This window comes from Panthera uncia (assembly GCF_023721935.1).
Source record: "Panthera uncia isolate 11264 chromosome B2 unlocalized genomic scaffold, Puncia_PCG_1.0 HiC_scaffold_24, whole genome shotgun sequence".
Taxonomy (NCBI): domain Eukaryota; kingdom Metazoa; phylum Chordata; class Mammalia; order Carnivora; family Felidae; genus Panthera; species Panthera uncia.
In genome coordinates, this window is record NW_026057580.1 from 11,670,467 (window position 1) to 11,689,769 (window position 19,303).

Sequence of the window (19,303 nt, forward strand, 5' to 3'; positions counted from 1 at the left end):
CATTTCCTGAAGTCAAGAGTAGAGGAATGTGGGGTGGAAGGGCATAACATGAATGAACCCTGAGACAGGGAGAGGGCAGAATTAAGTAAGGAGAGAATGAGGCCTCTCTCTCTTCTCAAACCCTATCAGGCCAGGCAGGGAACCAGCCCTTCAGCTCAGAAGAAATGGCCCAAACTTCCTCTGGGACTAATTTCCCAAAGTTCCCTAAACTCAAATGAGGAGTATGTTTAAAATGTAGAGGCCCAGGCCTACCCCAGACTTTGATCAATCACTGAGGATAGCCCCAAGAACATGCACTTTTAACATCAGTGATTCTTACATATCAACACAAGGCCATTGTCAAATTACCACACAACACAGAGATCACTTCAGTGGATCCTTTGTTCCATGTTATGTTTTACCAACCAAAGCATCTTGCCACAAAGAACCACAGTCAAGGCACAAAGGTAAGAGGAGAGTCTGGACAAAGTCCTGTTGAGGTGGTAGGAGGAAGTGAAACACTCAATAAACTGCAGTTTCTTGTCCCAATCTTCTGTGAATCCCTGATCACCCAAGTAGCAGATATTCCAAATCATTTTAGTTTGGTTTGGCATGCATCGCTTTAACCTTTTTTGACAACATATGTACCCTACAAGTTGTTTATTTTGGCCTAATGTTAAAATGATTTACATTCTCTGATAGGGGAAATGGCAAAAGGTGAAGGATGGCAACAAATAAGCAAGAGACTGGCTCTTGTGAACACTAGTTCCAGGCCATATGAACATAGGCTAAAGGAAGTTGCCTATGTGACACTTTACTCTACATACCCTGTCTTCTACCCTGTCCTCAGGGTGAGGAAGACTCCATTTTCCTTCTCCCTTTTTGGCTTGGACACCTTAGCCAAGTAACAAGGCTGACAACTTGGGAGCAGATACTTAGTAACATTCTTTAAGGCCAGGGCTTTGGATAGAAATACCTTTCTCTTTCCTCTAATACTTGACTGTCCTTTCCAGGTCCCCTTGGGAAAGCAGTGAAAGGGTAGACATGTCTTGAAGGGTCTCTGGCACCTCACCTCTGCAGGAGAAAGGTGACTGACCAATTCTTGGAGACAATCAACTCTAAGGAGACAGGCAATAAGCCAGCTTTGCTGAAGGCTGAGGCAGGGACTTGGGTTCTCCTCTCATTTCTTCTCACCCTCTCCTCCCCACATTCCTACCTCTGGCCAATCCTACTCATAATGGCAACTTACTCTGGGAATAGAAGACCAAAGAAACCCTGTTAGGAATCTGTTCCTTTAGCCCCTTTCCCAACTTCCTTTCTAATCTTCTTGATGCCCAATCTCTGCTCTCAAAAACAAAAAACAAACAAACAAAAAAACTCCTTAACTTCTAGACCCACAAGAGCAACTATCATTCATCTTTATTTTAGTCTAGAGGTACACAGACCCCTCTGATCTTTCTCAACAAATAAGAACCCCTTAAAAGAACGTACAGGGGTTTCTGTTTCCTCTTCTGGTTTTGAGCAAGTCAGACCCTCTCACAGACTTTTTGTTTCTGGAAAAGCCTCTCCTTCCTTCCTAACCTATCCATGTGCAATAGAAAACCTGATGGACTTCAGGGGAGATAACCCCTGGGAACTAATTCCCCACCCTGACGGTTAGGAGAGAGACAGCTGTGTGCTCATCCCAGACCAGTCCTACATACTCCTCCATATAAACCATTCTAGAAACCAAGGTGCTTCTCCTAAACAGTGCAGGACTGGAACCAGGCAGACACGAAGACGTTCCAGCAGGTCACAGGAAGGAAGGCCCATAGCTCTTGACCCTGACTCACCCCAATTATTCCCACATCCCTACCTGTCACTCCCAATCTGTTGGGGGCCTGATTGTAAGTGGTGCAGCATTCTTCCGACCAGCACGGATGCCTGGATAGAAGAGGGGCCAAAGTTTCTCAGTAAAAGTATCAGTAAAGGTGTAGATATGAGAGCGGTCTGTGACATTGTAAAAAGACAGTGTGCCGGCCTCATAGTCTAGGAATATGCCTACCCGTTTGGGTTTCACCTTGATGTGCAAAGGGGTAAAAGGCGTGGTGGTGGCTGCATATTTGTCCCCATTCCACAGCCGCACCCGCCAGTAGCCAGTCTCAGGGAGTGGAGTCAGCTCGCCCTTTCGGCTTACGGAGTCCCGGCACACGCCCACTGCCCAGTGGGTCTTATCACCCACCTCCACCTCCCAGTAGTGTCGGCCTGAGGTGAAGCCCTCAGTAGCCAGGACACAAGGATAGAAGGTGAATCGCCGTGGTGTGTCAGGGAGATCCCGGAGTCTTGTCTCCACAAACTTGACGCTCTTACGATCTTCGGACAGGACTAGGTTAGGGTGAGCAGTCTCTGGGTCCAGGGTCACATCCGCTGGCGGGAGAAGCCAGAGTGGGGAGCTAGATGAGGATGGGAATAGCTAAATGCCCCTGCCTCACTCTCCCAGCCTGCCTTTACAAACTTGTTTCCTTAAAGGTCCCCAGAACACCATGGTTTGATTAACTTTCTCAATCCATGCTGTCACCTAAGGGAGAGGAGGGAACAACGGCTTCCCTTCTTACCCTGGCCCTAAAGTAAACAGATAATAATCTCAATTCTGCAAGGGCTGATGGTTTAGGCTCCTGCCTTATCCCTTCTTCATCCCCCTGTGACATCATCTCACTGAGTGATGAAGCACAAGTCACAGTCCAAGGGCCAGAAAGGACAGAAAATGTTAAGAAAGATACACAGCAAGACAGCAGTATGGTCCAGGGATAGGGTGACCATGTATCTGGTTTCCTGGAACAGTCCTGGTTTGTGACTATTTTCTCTGAGTAAATATTAATGGCATTCCCTCTCGTTCTCAAAAAGGGACAAGTTTAGGCCTATTATTTAACTTCTATGGGTCCCTATTTAGAAAAGTGTGGGCCTAAGAGTAGATGACACCTAAGCTCTGTCACTCACAGTGAGATTGAAAGCCAGATAAAAGGGTGGGTGTGGCCATGGGCACAAAATGACAGATGGTACGACTGAAGCCCAGATAAAGTGGGACTTAAAGACTTTCTTCTCTGCTGATTTCCTCTGCTAGTTTATTTTTGGGAACAACTCACCAATTAGCTGTTTAAGGATTTTCCTTAGGGCAAAGTACTGTCGGGGGAAATTGCTGAAGTTCTTTTCCAGCTCTATGGACACTGAAGTCACCTCCATGGTCTTCACCTTCTCACATCTAGGAGGGATAGGGAGATAGGGGAAGAAAGGGCAGGGTCAGGGGAAGCTCCAGCTGAGTGAGTATGCAGATATTGTCATATTTAGGGAGAAACTAAAATTCTCCATCCTCCCATTTTCTCCCTCCTCCCTGAAGACAAGTACTCACTTACTGCTTTCTTTTGCCAATCTATGGAGAGCCATAGGGTCCCCTGGACAGAGTCTTATTTTAAGAATGAGTCTCAGAACTTTCTGGGGGTATTGCTATATTTCATGCAAATGGGTAATCACCCTCCCCACTTTCCCAACCCCTTCCTTTGTCTGTCTTGTTTGGACACATTTCCACCAATGGACAAAGGTAGCATCTGGTTCTACATTACCTTGGTTTCTTCCTTACCAAGTTAGTCCTGATGCTCAACGGGGAAATGGTAATGTACTCTTACTCCCAATGATTTGCTCTCTAACAGACTTCATGGACACAATGAACCTTCTCCCACATCCTATCCAGACACTGTGTGACTTTCCCATCATTCTCCCCTACTCCTTACTGTACCCTTGGCTTCTAAGCCAAGACCTAACTCACTCAAAGAGATGCAAGAATCACTTACTTTTCCAGGGTACTTTTGACATCCTAGAGGGAAGGAGAAAAGAAAGCAATATTGGTCCTGGTAGTCAAGGGTCCTGAAGGCAAAAGGTTCCCCCTCCTCCCCAAAATTCTAGATCTATAAAATAGGAATAGGGCAATCTGAGGGTCAAAATGCAAAGGGAAGAGCTCCAGAGGGATCAGAGTACATCTTTCCCAATCTGATCTCTGTTTTCAACTTTTGGATAACATCAAGCTTGGTAATTTATATCATTTCCAAATGGTTTCTTGTGTGTTTGTCTTGCTCCTCAAGGACACTGGGAGCTCAATGCAAGGGACAGGGATTGTGTCTGCTCTATACTCTGTCCCCCAAGTACCAACCACACACCTGTCTCCTTGAGGATCAGTACAGACTGGTGGCATTGGAATGAATCACTTTCCTGTTGTTGTTGTTATCCCCATCTGGTACTGGTTAATAAACATTGATAATTGTGTGCCAATCCTGATTTTTGAATACTTGGGGTCCAGAAGACAAAGAAGACAAATCTTTGCCCCCCAAGGATTTCCCAGTTTAATGTGGAAGGCAGAACACACATACATGAAAGGACACAAGAATAAGTACCAAGTAATACATAACATGCAGATAAATGTACAATGAAGCCTCACTGATTCAAATGCTGGTAATCTGATCTCTAAAAAGAGATATGTTTCCTACAACCTTGCTAACACCATTCATCTGCTTAAAAGAACAAATTATTTCAAACATTTTAGAGTCATTATTTACATAGCAAAAGTTAATATATTATTTATACATAATTTCAAGTGTCCTTCAAACTAGGTTTCTATTTTTTTTGTTGTTGTTTTTTTTAGCACTAGGTAAATCAAGTTCCAGGACCTAAAAGTAATGGCAACTGCATTCACATAATTTTTAATGTATAGTTTTTTCACTGATTCAGACTAGATTTTCCTCCTTTCAAAGGAGTGAATTTTTTCTTTGGTACAAATTAAGCACATATTGTTCACAAGACATAAGAACACAGAAATGATTAGAAGGGGATGGGAGAAATCAGAAGAAGACTTTCTGTAGAAAAAGATCCTTTGAGTATGTCTGGAAGAAAGAACTGGATTAGAAAAGCAGAGCAGGAGGGTGAGCATCCCAGGTTGACAGAATGGCCTGTGCAAAGCTATACTGCACTTGACCTGAGAGGCTATACAGGGGCAAAGGTCGAACCTTAAGCATCTCGAAGCCCGACTGTAAGCACTTGCCCTCCACCTCAGCAGCCAAGTGGGCCAGGTCCCGGCGCTTGTCTCCAAGGTGAGCAGCATTTTCTCGGAGGCGCTGTAGAATGTCCTGTTCCTCCTCCTCCAGGCGTGAAAGCAACATCTGCTGTTCTTCATCCAGCCGCCTATGAAGCTCTTCAAATTCCTTTAAGATCTGTTGTCGGCGACACTCCACTAGTCTCTAAGAAAATAGGGAAAGCATTATACTTAACAGGGCCAGTGGGGCATAAGGGAGCCTTTCCCTACCCACCATGTGTATGAATTAACAGATTTCCAGTGTCATTGCAAATAGTCTAACAGGACACTCATGTTTCTCTCCATTGAAATCTCCTTCTCTAAGTAATGGCTCCATCCCCATTATCACCCCCTACTGGTGACTTAGGAGTGAAGACTACTGGGGAGATTAAAAAAAAATCAGTGTTTAAAAAAATTTTAATTTTAGGGGTGCCTGAGTGGCTCAGTCAGTTAAGCGTCCAACTCTTGACTTCAGCTCAGGTCATGATCTCATGGTTCATGAGTTCAAGCCCCACATAGGGCTCTGTGGCGGCAACACAGAGCCTGCTTGGGATTCTGTCCCCTGCTTTCTGTCCCTCCCCTGCTTGCTCTCTGTCTTTCTCTCAAATAAAAATAAACTTTAAAAAAATTATTTGAAAAAATATTTAATTTTCTTTATTAAATTAACTTCTAAAAAAGCTATACTTCTATGGTTTGGTGAAAAAAATGCAAGATATAAGAACTCAATAATATAGAGACATCTATTTTATTATGGATACAAGATATTTTTGCTAGTTCCAATGCTAAAGTTATAGCTAATGAAATTTATCAAGAAAAGGAAAATAATAAATACTGGGAAGTTGGAGACCAGATGATCATCATTTGTATATTGCTAGACATCTACCCACTAAAAACCAGAGACCAACTGGAAAAGTATCAGAATCAGTAAAATTTTAGTTATGAGTTGTTACCAAATATATACAGTTGACTGTTGAACAACATGAGTTTGAACTGTGAGAGTCCACTTATACACAGAATTTTTTGGTTCAATATGGTATAGTACCATAAAGGTATTTTCTTTTCCTTACGATTTTCTCAGTAAGTTTCTTTTCTCTAGCTCACTTTATTGTGAGAATATAGTATACAATACAAACATATAAAATAGGTATTAATCACTTTTTATGTCATCACTAATGCTTCTGGTCAACAGTAGGCTTTTAAGAATTAAGTTTTTGGGGAGTTGAAAGTTATATGCCGATTTTTGACTGGACTGGGGTTGGCACCCCTAACTTTGTTGTTCAAGGGTCAACTGTATATAGATTTCAGGGAATAACATGTTAATAGTTTCAAGTCACTTCAGACAACTGACAGTTCCCATCCCAGGAATAGGTTCCAGAAATTTGTTAGTGAATTATATATTGAAATTTGACGTTTTTCTCTCAGCTACCACACAGACTTAAACCTTTAACATTCCTGAAATTTGATAATATGGGACTAAGACACCAGCCATAATACTTTTTGAGGGTTATTAGCAAGCACATCCTTCCTTCTCTACCTCCACTGCAACAAGTGATCTGCTCAGACATATTCTCCAAGTGTCATATGGCTGATGGGGAGAAATAAACCCAACAGGGAAGCAAGAGAGAAGCAGAGACTGGGACTCTGGAAGTAAAATGCAGATAGAAACTGAAAGGTAGGGCTGAGGGTGAATAGAGAGGGGCTGCAAAGCCTTACAAGCCTGGTGTTTCTGGATTTCAAGCTAATTCTCAGCAGAGGCTGGCTAGCTCCAGTTCTAGAGTTGCTGTTTCCCATTCTACTGCTGCCTTCTCAGGTACACACTGGAACAAAATATATTCTTAACACATTTACTCTGTGAAAATTAATAAAAGGAAACCTGGCTAAAATGGTCAGGTTGCCAGCAGGGGGAGCACTCACGCCCCACCACTGGTCAATTTTTATCCCAACAGGTAGAGATGTACCTTATAGGTCCATACTACCTTACTACACCAGCAGGAGGAAGAAAGGTTTTCTTTTTGCAGTCAACAAGCCCAGCCAATGATAGACTGTCACAACCTAGCCAATAAAAAGTCACTATACTCTGAACTCCGAGTTTACTCCAAGGATTTTCTTCCCAATTCCCCCCTTTCCTATATAAAAGAGTGGTCCTCTCCTTTGTTCTCTGGACTTGCCTATGGTTTTGCCTTAACTTGCTTATCCTGAATTGCAGTTCTCTGCTATTCCTGAATAAACTCAATTATGCTGATAAAATAACTGGATTTTATTTCTAAGGTTACCAACCCTTGAAATACAACCTTTTTTCCTGTGTGTGTGTGTGTGTGTGTGTGTGTGTGTGTGTCTACATGTGTGTCTATGTTGAGAGGTGATGTATGGGTAGAATTTAGGATTAATAACTATGTTTAATAGGAAGCCAAAGGGATCTCTCTTATATAATCCCATCATTCTTCTCTTTTTTTTTCCCCACTCTATAGTTGTATGGCAGTGGTTCTTAATGAAGGTGTTACTTCCCACTAGGGATATTTTAGAAACAAGGGGCATCTTTTTGTTTGCCATAATAGGGGGTACTCTGGTGGGCAGCTAGCACTCCAATGTGTGAGATGACCCTGCAACATGCACAGTCCTGCACCATTTTCTATGTTCTGCTGGATATTCAAAAACATAGGCTTAGACTTAAATGCCATTTTATACATAAACAGAGTAATTCTTACCCAATTTTAATATACCTGATTTTTTCAGAAACAGCTGAATAAAACTAAGACTGTATTTTGTTTTTCTTAGAACTTTATTAAAAGTTACTTATCATTTTGAAAAATTATGTCACTAAGAGCTAAGCTGCTTGTGGTGCTTGTCAACATGACTACGCAATTACCTGAGTCTGAATTTGTATTTGTTACATTGTTGATGGTGTCACAGAGAGATGCAAGGATAAAACTACATTGTTGTGTCTTTCAGGATAGTAATGCCCAAATATTTACATACCAGATTTTACTATAAATCACTTTCCTCTATGCTGTGTGTGTGTGTGTGTGTGCGCGTGTGTGTTTGGGCATAATAATCTCTTTTAAAATTATGCAGATAAGTTATTTTATCTATAATTTCCACTTCAGCATGGTTAATTACAAATTATTTATTTTTAAAAGGGGCATTGGGTCTGATTCTGGAAATAGGGATGAGGGAGAGGTTTCGGAGATTTCAAATGGTTACAAAAGGAATGTTGGTGGTAGTTTCAGAGACCACTGAATTTTTAAAAATACCACAGTTCTGTTCAAGCATTTAAAAGGTTTTTAAAAATTTTTATTCCCCTCTTTATCCTTTACCTTTAAGAAGGTGATCAACAGGAACAGGAAAGTTAATGACTGGGAATAAGCTTCGTTTTCACATATTTTAAGTTTCTCAGGAGCCCTCCAAAAGAACAAAGAACTTTTTTTTAAAGTTCACCTTTGCAATCAAAATTAATTAAAATTTTAAAAGTTCAAAATCTTGTTTTATTCAAATATATAAAGGACTAAGGTAATACTTAGTAACACTTAATAATACTTGCTTTCTGTCAAAATGTTGTCATTGTTAAAAAATTAGTGTTCCTACTATTTTCAAAGTTGTGTTTAATCTCTGGTGATCCCTAAATCTCAACTCCAAAAGCGAATTATTTCTTCTGGAAGCTTTTAATGAGGTCAAATTTCTATGTTGTCTTCTTATGAATTTGCAACTGTGCTTTTTGTGCCATGTCATTATCTGTTTTCTCTACTTGACTGTAAGCTTAAGCAGGACAGGGACTGTGTGTTTGCTCATCATTGTTCCCCAGTGTCAAACACAGAATTTGGCCTATACTGGAAACTTAATACATATTTATAGATTCATGCAGAGCTAATATCCCTGATTTTGTCCCATACTGGCTATGTGATCTTGGACTAGAACTTATCCAAGTTGTTTCCTCCTGTGATAACTAGGGGTAATAATACTCACTTTACAAGAGATCTAAGTTCACCCTTGCTAAAGATGACCTTCAGGACTTCCTTCCCTTTGTCTGACAGCTCATCTAGGTCCCACTAAAACTTAACACAACCCTGTACATTTGGAATGTCATGGACACCCAATGAATTAACACACAGGACTCAATAAACAGTTATTACTGCTACTATTAGGAATTGTTCACTGTCCAATAAAATAAGACAGTTACCAAAATATCATGCTACAACTATGGTAATACATGAAAGAAGTAAAATTATATGAAAATTAAGAAAATCAATTTCTGAAGGGTCAGGAAAGGCTACATAGGAAGTGGCTTTTATCCTGCCTGAAGGACAGATAGGATCCTACAGATGTAGGGTAGACAGGGGAACAGTTTAGGAATGAACCAACATCATCTAGCATACCTGAGCTTACTTAAGAGAATGTAGTCCTAAAAGTCACTGGGCATTTTTGTGAGCTCTTGGTCAGCTGCTTCTTTCTTCCACCCCAGTGAGCCTTCCAAATTCTCCTCTCCTCAATCCCTCTAAGAAACTCCTATCCCTGCTCTCTCCCTGCCTCTCTTCCTGTTTTACAAGAAAAAAGACATGGGCATGAACTCCCTCAACTTGTCAGATGTAAGATATTCTGTCCATCCTTCCTTCACCTCTTACATCCTTCTCTACAATACTTAATTCATGACAAATAATTTAATGCAATGTTTAATGACAAAGAAGCCTAACAAAATACCATTGTTTTTAAGAGAACAGCAGTTTTCCAATGAATCAGAACTGGCGGATTAAATAATGTATGGTTAATTGCCTGCAAAGCAGCCCAAATGGAATCACCTGCCTTTACCTTGAGCTCTCCAGGCTTCTTCTCCTCAGATGACTTGCAGCGGGTGATCTCCTGCAATTTCTGCTCCAGGGGCTCCAGGCACTTCTGCAGTTTTTCCTGAGGGTGGGAAGTGGGAGAGGTGGGATTTTGGGGTGGCTGGCATATCCTACATTCAGAGGTTAACCCATTAGTTTGAAACCATTTGTTTGCTTCCTGTCTATCTCACCACCTCTTGATCCCACTTCTTTCTGTTTGTCATTTGGGGTGTCAACTTTTGGTCCCTCCTCCTGCAACCAGTCTGTCCCCATCATCTTCCTTGCTCACCAAGAACTTTCCTCTCACTGAATCTCACAGTTGTCCAGCTGTCACCAACTCCGTGTCCTTCCCCAATCCTGTCATTTTGTTACTCAAGTGACTGCCCATTATGGTCAAAGTGACTTTCTGTATTCTGATAGCCTTCTTTAAACTTGTCCTCTCATCCAACTCTAACCACCTGCAAATAAATCCGTATTACTTACACTGTAGACTACTTTAAATCTTGCTTCCAAGATTTTATTTAACATAATTAAGCAAAATACTTGATACAGTGCTAACATATTAAAATCTTTAGTTCCTACTACTTGAACATTTACCCTGTGTCCCAGCAGTACTTAAATCAGATGCCACATTATCCATTATCTGGGAAGATGCAAACATCTTAGTCTGGTGGGGATCAGTGTAAACTGATGTTATCTATTCCCAATACCAATGGGAAAATAAGGAACATTTTGAGCAGGGGGATAGAATGAACCAGACTAGGGGCACCTGGGTGGCTCAGTTGGTTGAGTGTCCAACTTCGGCTCAGGTCATGCTCTCACGGTCTGTGGGTTTGAGTCCCGCATCGGGCTCTGTGCTGACAGCTCAGAGCCTAGAGCCTGTTTCCGATCCTGTGTCTCCCTCTCTCTCTGCCTCTCCCCAACTCTCACTTTGTCTCACTCTGTCTCTCCAAAATAAATAAATGTAAAAAAAAAAAAAAATGAAACCAGACTACTTTTCAGTTTTTCCTAAGTTTCATAATCTCCAAGTGGTTTCATTCATTTATATAATACATTACAACACCACACATATCCCCATGCTTGGGGATAACTGATAAGATGTACTCTGTGCCCTCTGTGTTTGTAGCTCTGAGGGGACTAGAGAGTAAAGACCAGTTATGGTCTTGCTGTTAGGAGCTTAGGATCCTTTACCCAGGGAGTCTCCCATCTTCTGCGCTCCTCCCTCATGCCCCATGTTGGCATCATGTGTGTGGTTCCCCACCTTGTACTCCTGTGTGGCATCATCCAGTGGCACGACGGTGTGGGCCCGGTGGGTGTGGGAAATTGCACATATCAAGCATACAGCCTCCTGGTCCTCATAGCAGAAAAGGCTGAGGGCCTCATGGTGCTGGGGGCAGAGGCTCTCATCTCGGATCTTCCGCTTGACAGCCTGGAGCTGCTTGGCAATTTCCACCATGCTGCCTAGCTGTCGATTAGGCCGGAGACTGCGGTAGCGAGATGTTTTTCGACAGACAGGACAAGGGAAGTCCCTCTCTAGGTCCTCCCACCAGCGGGTGATGCAAGCTTTGCAGAAGTTGTGCCCACACTCAATGATGACAGGCTCCTTCAGATACTCCAGGCAGACAGAGCAACTCGCCTCCACCTGTAAGTTCTCCAGAGCTGCAGCTGTGGAGGCTGCAGAGGCTCCAGCCTCTAACAGACTTGTTTCTGCCATTATTTAACTTAGGGATGAAAAGGGGGCAGAGAAAGAAAAATATTAGTTGGAGGTTTAATTTTTTTGTGTCCCTGGACTGGCATTTACTCCCATGATAAATCCTAACTCCAGTTAGCCCCATCTTGGTATTTTACATTTTCTCTTCCACTAGATACAACCTCTCTTTTGTTTCTCTATTTCCAAACCTTGTGACTCCCAACCATCAATCTAATTTTTTTTCCTGTTCAGCAAACTGACACCCAACCACCAATCTCTTTTGTCTTTTACCTCTGCTTTCTCTTATTAGAGGCTTCTTTCAACTCTAGCCCAGCACACTTCTTCTGATCCAGGCTCAGTACACATGTATCTTAAAAGGAGACCATTGTATCCCTACTAGATATAGTTTTCTAATAGTGAGAAAGGATCTTGGGAAAGTGAAACATGCCATAAAAGTCCAAGTATTAAGATTTCTTAAGTATATTTTAAAGTTTAATGTTACAGAAGAGTTTTATTACAATAGCCCCCTGGAGCATAGGCTTCTCTGCCATTGTCCTCTCTTTCAAGGGTAATAAAAGGAATATTAGGCAAGGGTAACAACCTCTTCTTTTCAGGAAAACTTGAAATTATTCTTCCCTTTATTAGAGTAGTCTAGGGGAAGTGTGTCTTCTTCTTGGAATGACATTATTCACCCAACATCTCATTTCTTTGAGTGCACTTAGACATTTAGAACTGCTGAAAAGTGATTAATACGTGGCAACTACACTAAAGAGTATATACTTCTTGAAAGTATATACTTCTTGAAAAGAAGGCTGACAAGTCTATTCTAAATATTCAGCAGTGACTGGAGTTTTGAAATAGCTACTGATAACTAATACCTTGGATGTACTGTGCCTCCAACTAGTAGGTTCTGGAGTGGCTGGGAATTAGAGAAAGAGGCAATTAAAGTCTCCCTCAAGTTAAGGCTCAAAATGTTGGAAATACATCAAAGAGATTTATAAAGCTGGTCCCCCACTCCTTCCTTGAAAATCACCACTTTTATCGATGAAACCATGGATTTCTCTATCCACCCTCCCTTCCCACAGAAGAAAGGAAATTTAGTAGGTCTAAGTGCTAAGAAAGAAGTGGCCATGTGGTGAGTAGGGTTAACAATGATTACTGTATATATTGTTGTTGGCACACATGAAAAGTGTTTAATTTGGAGTTGGAGCTGATAACTTATTTGGACCTGAATTCTTTCCTCAACTAGGAGAGAAGTTGAGTTAGATGATTTTTCTTTACCGAAGAGAATCCAACTAGTGAACCTGTCCCTTTTTTCTAGAAATTAGGTGGTCTCCTCACCTGGGGTAAGTTGAACTGTATGCAGAGTTAGGGACCAGGATGGATCTAGACTGGCAAAGAAGTGGTGTGAAAGAGAAATGGGGAAAAGGTTAGGGATGCATAGAGAGGACTTGGAGTTACAGCCATAGTGAGGCCTCGGGTGCCTCCAGGTTGGTAATTTCTTTCCCTCTATTCCTTGTGTCTCAGTAGAAGGGCAAACTTGAGGAACGTCCTCATTTTGTTTCTACCACTGTCCGGGGTCCCACCTTGCGACCCTCTCCTGAGCGTCGTCCACAACTCATGCCCACCCTCGTCTCCATCTTCTCTCGCCAGATCTGGCGTATGGGGATTGGAGAAGGGGAGAGGAAACGTCGTGGTTGACAGGGAGGGAGGAATGCGTGTCCAGGTGAGGAGAAGGTGTGACGTGAAGGTGGGATGCCCGCCGCTATGACGCAGCCGAGGCCCGCGGTGACGGCGTCAGAGTTTCACCCGGGGAGGCGAGCGGCAGCGGGACGGGGGAACGGCGGGGTAGCCAAGCAACGCCGGACGCGCTGACGTCGCCGGGGCGGCAAAACGTCCGCCCGGGCCCGAGGCGGGCGGAGGCAGCTGTGGTTACGTGCGGGGGGCCGGTGACGCAGTCGCGGGGCGCTGGGACGCGGCGTGCCGAGCCGGCCGGCGGGGGCAGGCCCCAGGGCCCGGGCGCGGCAGCGGGACAGCACCTACCTTCCCGGCTTCAGGTCCGGGAGTGCGGGGCGCGGAGCCGCCGGAGCGCTGCCTCCCTCCTTCCTCCTCCCCCCGCCCCCGCCCCGCAGCGCGACACACAATACTCGCCGGAAGCGGAAGCCGCGCCGAGAGGCTCGTGTCAGTGGAAGCCTTGGTGTCGGCTGGCGGCCGCCGCAAGGCCTAGCAGTGCCTGCGGAGAAGGAGAAGGAGGGGGTCAGAGGTGAGAAACAGCGGGAGGAATCAAGAGCGAGAAGGGACCCGGAGGGGCAGGTGGCCGAAATGCGGTCGTTCAGGTGACCCGAGGAATCCTCAGGAGAAAGAGGGCCGCGCATGCGCCTGGTTGAGCGCTGAAGCCCCATTGCCCGCAGGGCGCCGATGGGTGCCAGAGACCGCTGCAGTCCCACTCGGGCTGCGGGCCCCGGCTCTGGCCACGCTTGCTGGTCCCGGGTGGGACTGGAAGCCGCTGGGGGCAGGGCAAGGGCGGTTGCGGACTTTGAGCTACACTTATCCTCTCTTCAGGCCAGTCCAGGGAGAAGGTGGCTAGCTGAGGCGGCGGCCAGTTACGTGGCGGACCTGCAAGTTTCAGCTGTCACGTCACTTCCGACTGGTTGAGTTTTAGCCTTTTAACATTACAGGATTAGGTAAATTGTCCCTGCCGTGGGCTACAAATGCTCCTCGCATTCCTAGGCGGGCTTTAAAGACATTGTTTACCTCCCCCAGTGGAGTGGGAGCCCCGGGAGAGCTGCCATTCTGCTGCTCACCTTTCTATCCTAAGCTCTTCGCTCGCTGCCCGGCCTCTAGCAAGCGTGTGGTAAACACCTGTTAAGTGGGTGCGAGCCAAGTCCCATTTCTTTTCACTTTTCGGGCTATGACTTGAGATCTTCCCAAAGAGCAGATGATGCTTGTGTGGGAACTCCAGACTTTTGCATTATAGCCTTCCTGCTTTCCTCTTCTGTTACTGGAAGCTTTGCACGCCTGTGACTTTGGAGGAAGACTCTGCTGATAGAGGTATGATGAGACTGGGGAGGAGGTCCTGAATAGAGGTGATGGAGCTGGGGAGGACCTAGTGCAGGGTAGAGATGTGATGAGGCTGGGGAGGAGTCAGTGCTAGGAGTGTCTGACATTGTTCATAGAAAAGGCAGCTTGTCCCGCCTCTTCTCCCCCAACACTTGGTATGCAGAATGCTGACTGAAAGAGATGGGCAAATTTTGGTGTACCCTATAGGAGGAAATGGCCCAACGGCCTATCTTGTTCCTATGTAAGTTGTGATATTGTCTACAAACACAGTGCAAGATTTAACCTTTTACTTCAGGGGGCCAGAGACGATATACTTGCAGAAAATATCAAATGTAGGGATTTAGGATCATGCATACTACATATAATTGGTCTACTTCTCCCACCCCCTTTTTTTTTCTGGTAGCCAATGATTTGAAGAGGATTAAACTTGGGAAATTAACATTTACTTTTTTTTCTCCTTGCTGTTTGACCATTAGGAATTTTAGTGGCGGTAAAATTTAGTTTACACAACGCCTCAATTCTAAGATAGGGTAGTTTGAAAGCCACTAACTGAGGAGTTAGCCTCTTTAGCTTCACCTTGGAGGGTGGCTGGTGGTGGTGAAGTTTGGTTTTGGTTTTGATTTGTTCATTTGTAACTTTTAAGGTGTTGCTAGCACTCCATTCTGGTTTTCTGTTTGTAGGTGATCAGGGATGTGGTTAGACTAAGGACATTCCCAGGAGGAAGTGCATTTCAAAGGTCTATGAAGAATGTGTTTGCCTGGAGAGTAATAGATAATTAACAAGACTTTATGCTGAATATGGAAGGAAAGGCTGGAGAATGTTTAGGTAAAAGTATAAAATCATGTAGGGCATGTAATATGACATAGAACATAGGGGTTGGCAAATCTTTCCTGTAAAGAACCAGATAAGCTGTACTTTTGGCCTTGAGGCTCATACTTTCCTCTGTCTTTGTAGTGTGAAAACAGCATTAAACAATACCAAACAAATGACCATTGCTGTGTTCCAGTAAAACTTTTTGTATGGACACTGAAAATTTAATTTTATACGTCATAAAATACATGTATTTTTTGATGGGAGCGGGGGAGCACATGTGAGGAAAGGGAAGAGGGAGAGAGAGGGAGGGAGAGGGAGGGAGAGGGAGAGAGGGAGAGAGGGAGAGAGAGGGAGGGAGAGAGGGAGAGGGAGAGGGAGAGGGAGAGAGAGAGAGAGAGAGAGAGAAAGAGAATCTTAAGCAGGCTCCATGCCCATCGTGCAGCCTGACATGGGGCTCGATATCATGACTGGGAGGTCATGACCTGAGCTGAAATCAAGAATCAGACTCTTAACTGACTGATCCACCCAGGTGCCCCTACTTTTCTTTTGATTTTACCCGCAGTCATTTAAAAATGTGAAAACCATTCTTAGCTTTCAGGCCATATAGACAGGTAGCAGACCATAGTTTATTGACCCCTGACATAGAACAATAATGAAGCGTACCGAGTATTTTTCAAGGGAGATTTGGGAAAGAGGGTGAACACAATGCTATGATTTTATTTCCATCGGTCTATGTAATAATACACAAAATAATAATGAAGGAAGCCTCAATCTTCCCCCACATTTGTTATTATGAGTTGTGAAACTTGGTAGGCTGAGATTTATGAATGTAGTAGGATACAAACACATTCTTTAGTCAAAGAAGTGTCTATTCCTTGTTCAGAATTGAAAGGGATTGTAGTTCAGGAGATGTGGAATAACACTGATTTGTAATGTTGATTTATACCAAGGGATTTCTACCACAGGAGTATGAAAAAATTAATTATTGTAATAAGATAAAGGGTAATTAAAAATATATACATTTTAATACTGTTTTTATATCTGTAAAGGAGAAAAGATATCTTGAAGCCACTGAGTTTTATAGAGGAAATGAGTATAGTAGTAGCGCATGTAGAAAACTGGTTGAGGTCAGATATGGTAGGTTGGGGAGGGAGAGGGTTCACCTGTTCAGACATTTGAGATTCTTAGAAAAGGCAAAGCATCTAATTTTCCCTGACCACTTTTTTTTTCAATTTCTCAAATTATGGAAAAATCACAAACACATAGAGAGTGTTCTGTTTACATTTTATACTTCATAGTGGCTGTTTTTTCTTTCCAGTTCAGTGATACAGAGAGCTATCTCATTTTTTTTCCAAGTTTGTGTTGTTACTTAATTGTGTATATGTATCATTGTGTATATGTATCATATGTATCATTTATTCAACCATTTTATTAAGAGTAAAGATTTAGGGGGTTCCTGAGTGGCTCAGTCAATTGTGTCTGACTTCAGCTCAGGCCATGATGTCACAGTTTTGTGGGTTTGAGCCCTGTGTCGGGCTCTGTGCTGACAGGTCAGAGCCTGGAGCCTACTTTGGATTCTGTGTCTCCCTGTCTCTCTGCTCCTCTCCTGCTCGCACTCTGTCTCTCAAAAATAAACATTAAAAAATATTAAAAAAAAAAAAGAAAGAATCAAATATGGCCTTTTGTAGCAACGTGGATGGAACTGGAGAGTGTGATGCTAAGTGAAATAAGTCATACAGAGAAAGACAGATACCATATGTTTTCACTCTTATGTGGATCCTGAGAAACTTAACAGAAGTCCATGGGGGAGGGGAAGAAAAAAAAAAAGAGGTTACAGAGGGAGAGAGCCAAAGCATAAGAGACTCTTAAAAACTGAGAACAAACTGAGGGTTGATGGGGGGTGGGAGGGAGGGGAGGGTGGGTGATGGGTATTGAGGAGGGCACCTTTTGGGATGAGCACTGGGTGTTGTATGGAAACCAATTTGACAACAAATTTCATATTAAAAACAAACAAACAAAAAAAGAGTAGACATTTAGTTTCTTTCCAAGTCTTATTAAAGGCTGTAGTGAAAATCTTATCTTGTTTTCCTCTGTTTTATTTAGGTGTATAAATAGACATATAACATTGTATTAGTTTAAGGTGTACAATGTATAATGATTTGATATATTTGCACATACATCATGCCATGTTTTAGTAGGACACATTTCTGGAAGTTGGGCTGCTAGGTCCAAATGCATGGGAATATAGAATTTTAATAGAGTCCTCTAGTTTCCTTCCCATAAAGTTGCACCTGTGTATACCCACACCAGCATATTATGAAATAGTCTGTTTCTCTACAATGGAGCCAGTGCTGAAAGTTTCATATTTAAAAATTTTTGCTAATGTTTTTCATTTAAGATTTGAATGATTGTATAACAGATTTTATTCTGCAGGTGCCATACATTTTTCAACTTTTTATTGGCAGATGGGAATTTATTTAGTTTTCTTTTTTGCCTTAGTTTCCTTTTTTTTTTTTTATTTTTTTTTTTTGCTGTTACACTAACAGTGTTATAGTAAATATTTTCTGAAGATATGTCCTTATAGATTTATATGTGCTAATAGATTTATTACTGAGAGAAAAGTTTCTGGGGTTGTTTTAATTAAAAAAATTTTTTTTATGTTTATTTTTGAGAGAGAGAGAGAGAGCATGAGCCGGGGAGGGCAGAGAGAGAGGGAGACACAGAATCTGAAGTAGGCTCCACGCTCTGAGCTGTCAGCACAGAGCCTGACTTGGAGCTCGTGGAGCTCGAGATCAGAGATCAAGACCTGAGCCGAAGGCAAACACTTAACCAACTGAGCCACCCAAGTGCCCCTGGGGTTTTAATTTTAATGGATATTGGGGTATTGTTTTTTCACAAGGGTGTTGTTCCTTACATTTCCCTGGCAGCAATGTATGCGCTGGCCTCCTTTCCACATCCCCAGTAGACATAAGTATGATCTGTGTTTGTATGCTTTTCTAGTCAGTAAAGAAATGTCTTAGTTACTTGAATTGCATATTCTCTTCCTTAGTAATTTTGGGTATCTTTTTGTTATTGTTTGTTTGTCAGTGGGATTTTTCTTTGTATTTCCAATCTTTGCCCATTTTTCCTGTATGATTCTTTGTCTTTTTTATTCAATTGCTACATATATATAAAATATACGCATGACATGTTGTCTTTATTACAATATCCATCTTGACCTCCAAATTCTTATTTACTTTCCTAGATTTTAAAAAAGTTTTTATTGAAATACCAGTTAACATACAATATAATATTAGGTTCAGGTGTATAACATAGTGATTTGACACTTCCATACATCATCCAGTGCTTATTACAAGTGCACTCCTTAATCCCTATGACCTTTTTAACCCATTTCTCCCCAACTGCCTCCCCACTGGTAACCATCAGAGTCTGTTTCTTGATTTGTCTCTCTGTCTCTCCCCCCACTCTCCCCTGCCCTATGTTCGTTTGTTTTGTTTCTTAAGGTCCACATATGAGTGAATTCATACAGTATCTGTCTTTCTCTGACTGACTTACTTCACTTAGCATAATACTCTCTGGCTCTATCCATGTTCTTGCAGATGGCAGGATTTCATTCTTTTTTTATGGCTGAGTAATATTCCAGTGTGTGTGTGTGTGTGTGTGTGTGTGTGTGTGTGTATGTACACATCTTTATCCATTCATCGGTTGGTGGACATTTGGGTTCTTTCCATAATTTGGCTATTGTAGATAATGCTGCTATACACATTGGGGTACATATATCCCTTTGCTTAGTAATTTTAAATGGTTATTTTTAAATGTTTTTTTTTTTAATTTATTTTTTGTTTTTTAAAT

At 42.5% G+C, this 19,303-nt stretch overlaps 1 protein-coding gene and 1 long non-coding RNA gene across 4 annotated transcripts; one reads left to right on the forward strand and one right to left on the reverse strand.

The window, feature by feature from the left end:
* Positions 1-2: 2 nt before the first annotated feature.
* Positions 3-13,698, reverse strand: TRIM39 (tripartite motif containing 39). 3 transcript variants are annotated; one of them, XM_049653708.1, is made up of 8 exons: positions 13,622-13,698; positions 11,150-11,609; positions 9,875-9,970; positions 5,010-5,240; positions 3,804-3,826; positions 3,102-3,217; positions 2,201-2,385; positions 3-1,902 (listed from the first exon to the last, which is right to left on the reverse strand). In XM_049653708.1, the coding sequence occupies exons 2-8, from the start codon at positions 11,600-11,602 to the stop codon at positions 1,831-1,833; spliced, it is 1,176 nt and encodes a 391-aa protein (XP_049509665.1). In that variant the 5' UTR covers positions 11,603-11,609; positions 13,622-13,698; the 3' UTR covers positions 3-1,830. The 3 variants fall into 3 exon arrangements, with proteins under 3 accessions (XP_049509665.1, XP_049509663.1, XP_049509664.1); XM_049653706.1 differs by having other exon boundaries at positions 3-2,385; XM_049653707.1 differs by lacking the exon at positions 13,622-13,698 and adding an exon at positions 13,165-13,562 and having other exon boundaries at positions 3-2,385.
* A 68-nt stretch (positions 13,699-13,766) lies between these two features.
* On the forward strand, positions 13,767-17,253 carry LOC125938502 (uncharacterized). Its single transcript, XR_007462724.1, has 2 exons — positions 13,767-13,841; positions 14,556-17,253. It is a non-coding gene; the product is annotated as an uncharacterized LOC125938502 (long non-coding RNA).
* Positions 17,254-19,303: the final 2,050 nt, after the last annotated feature.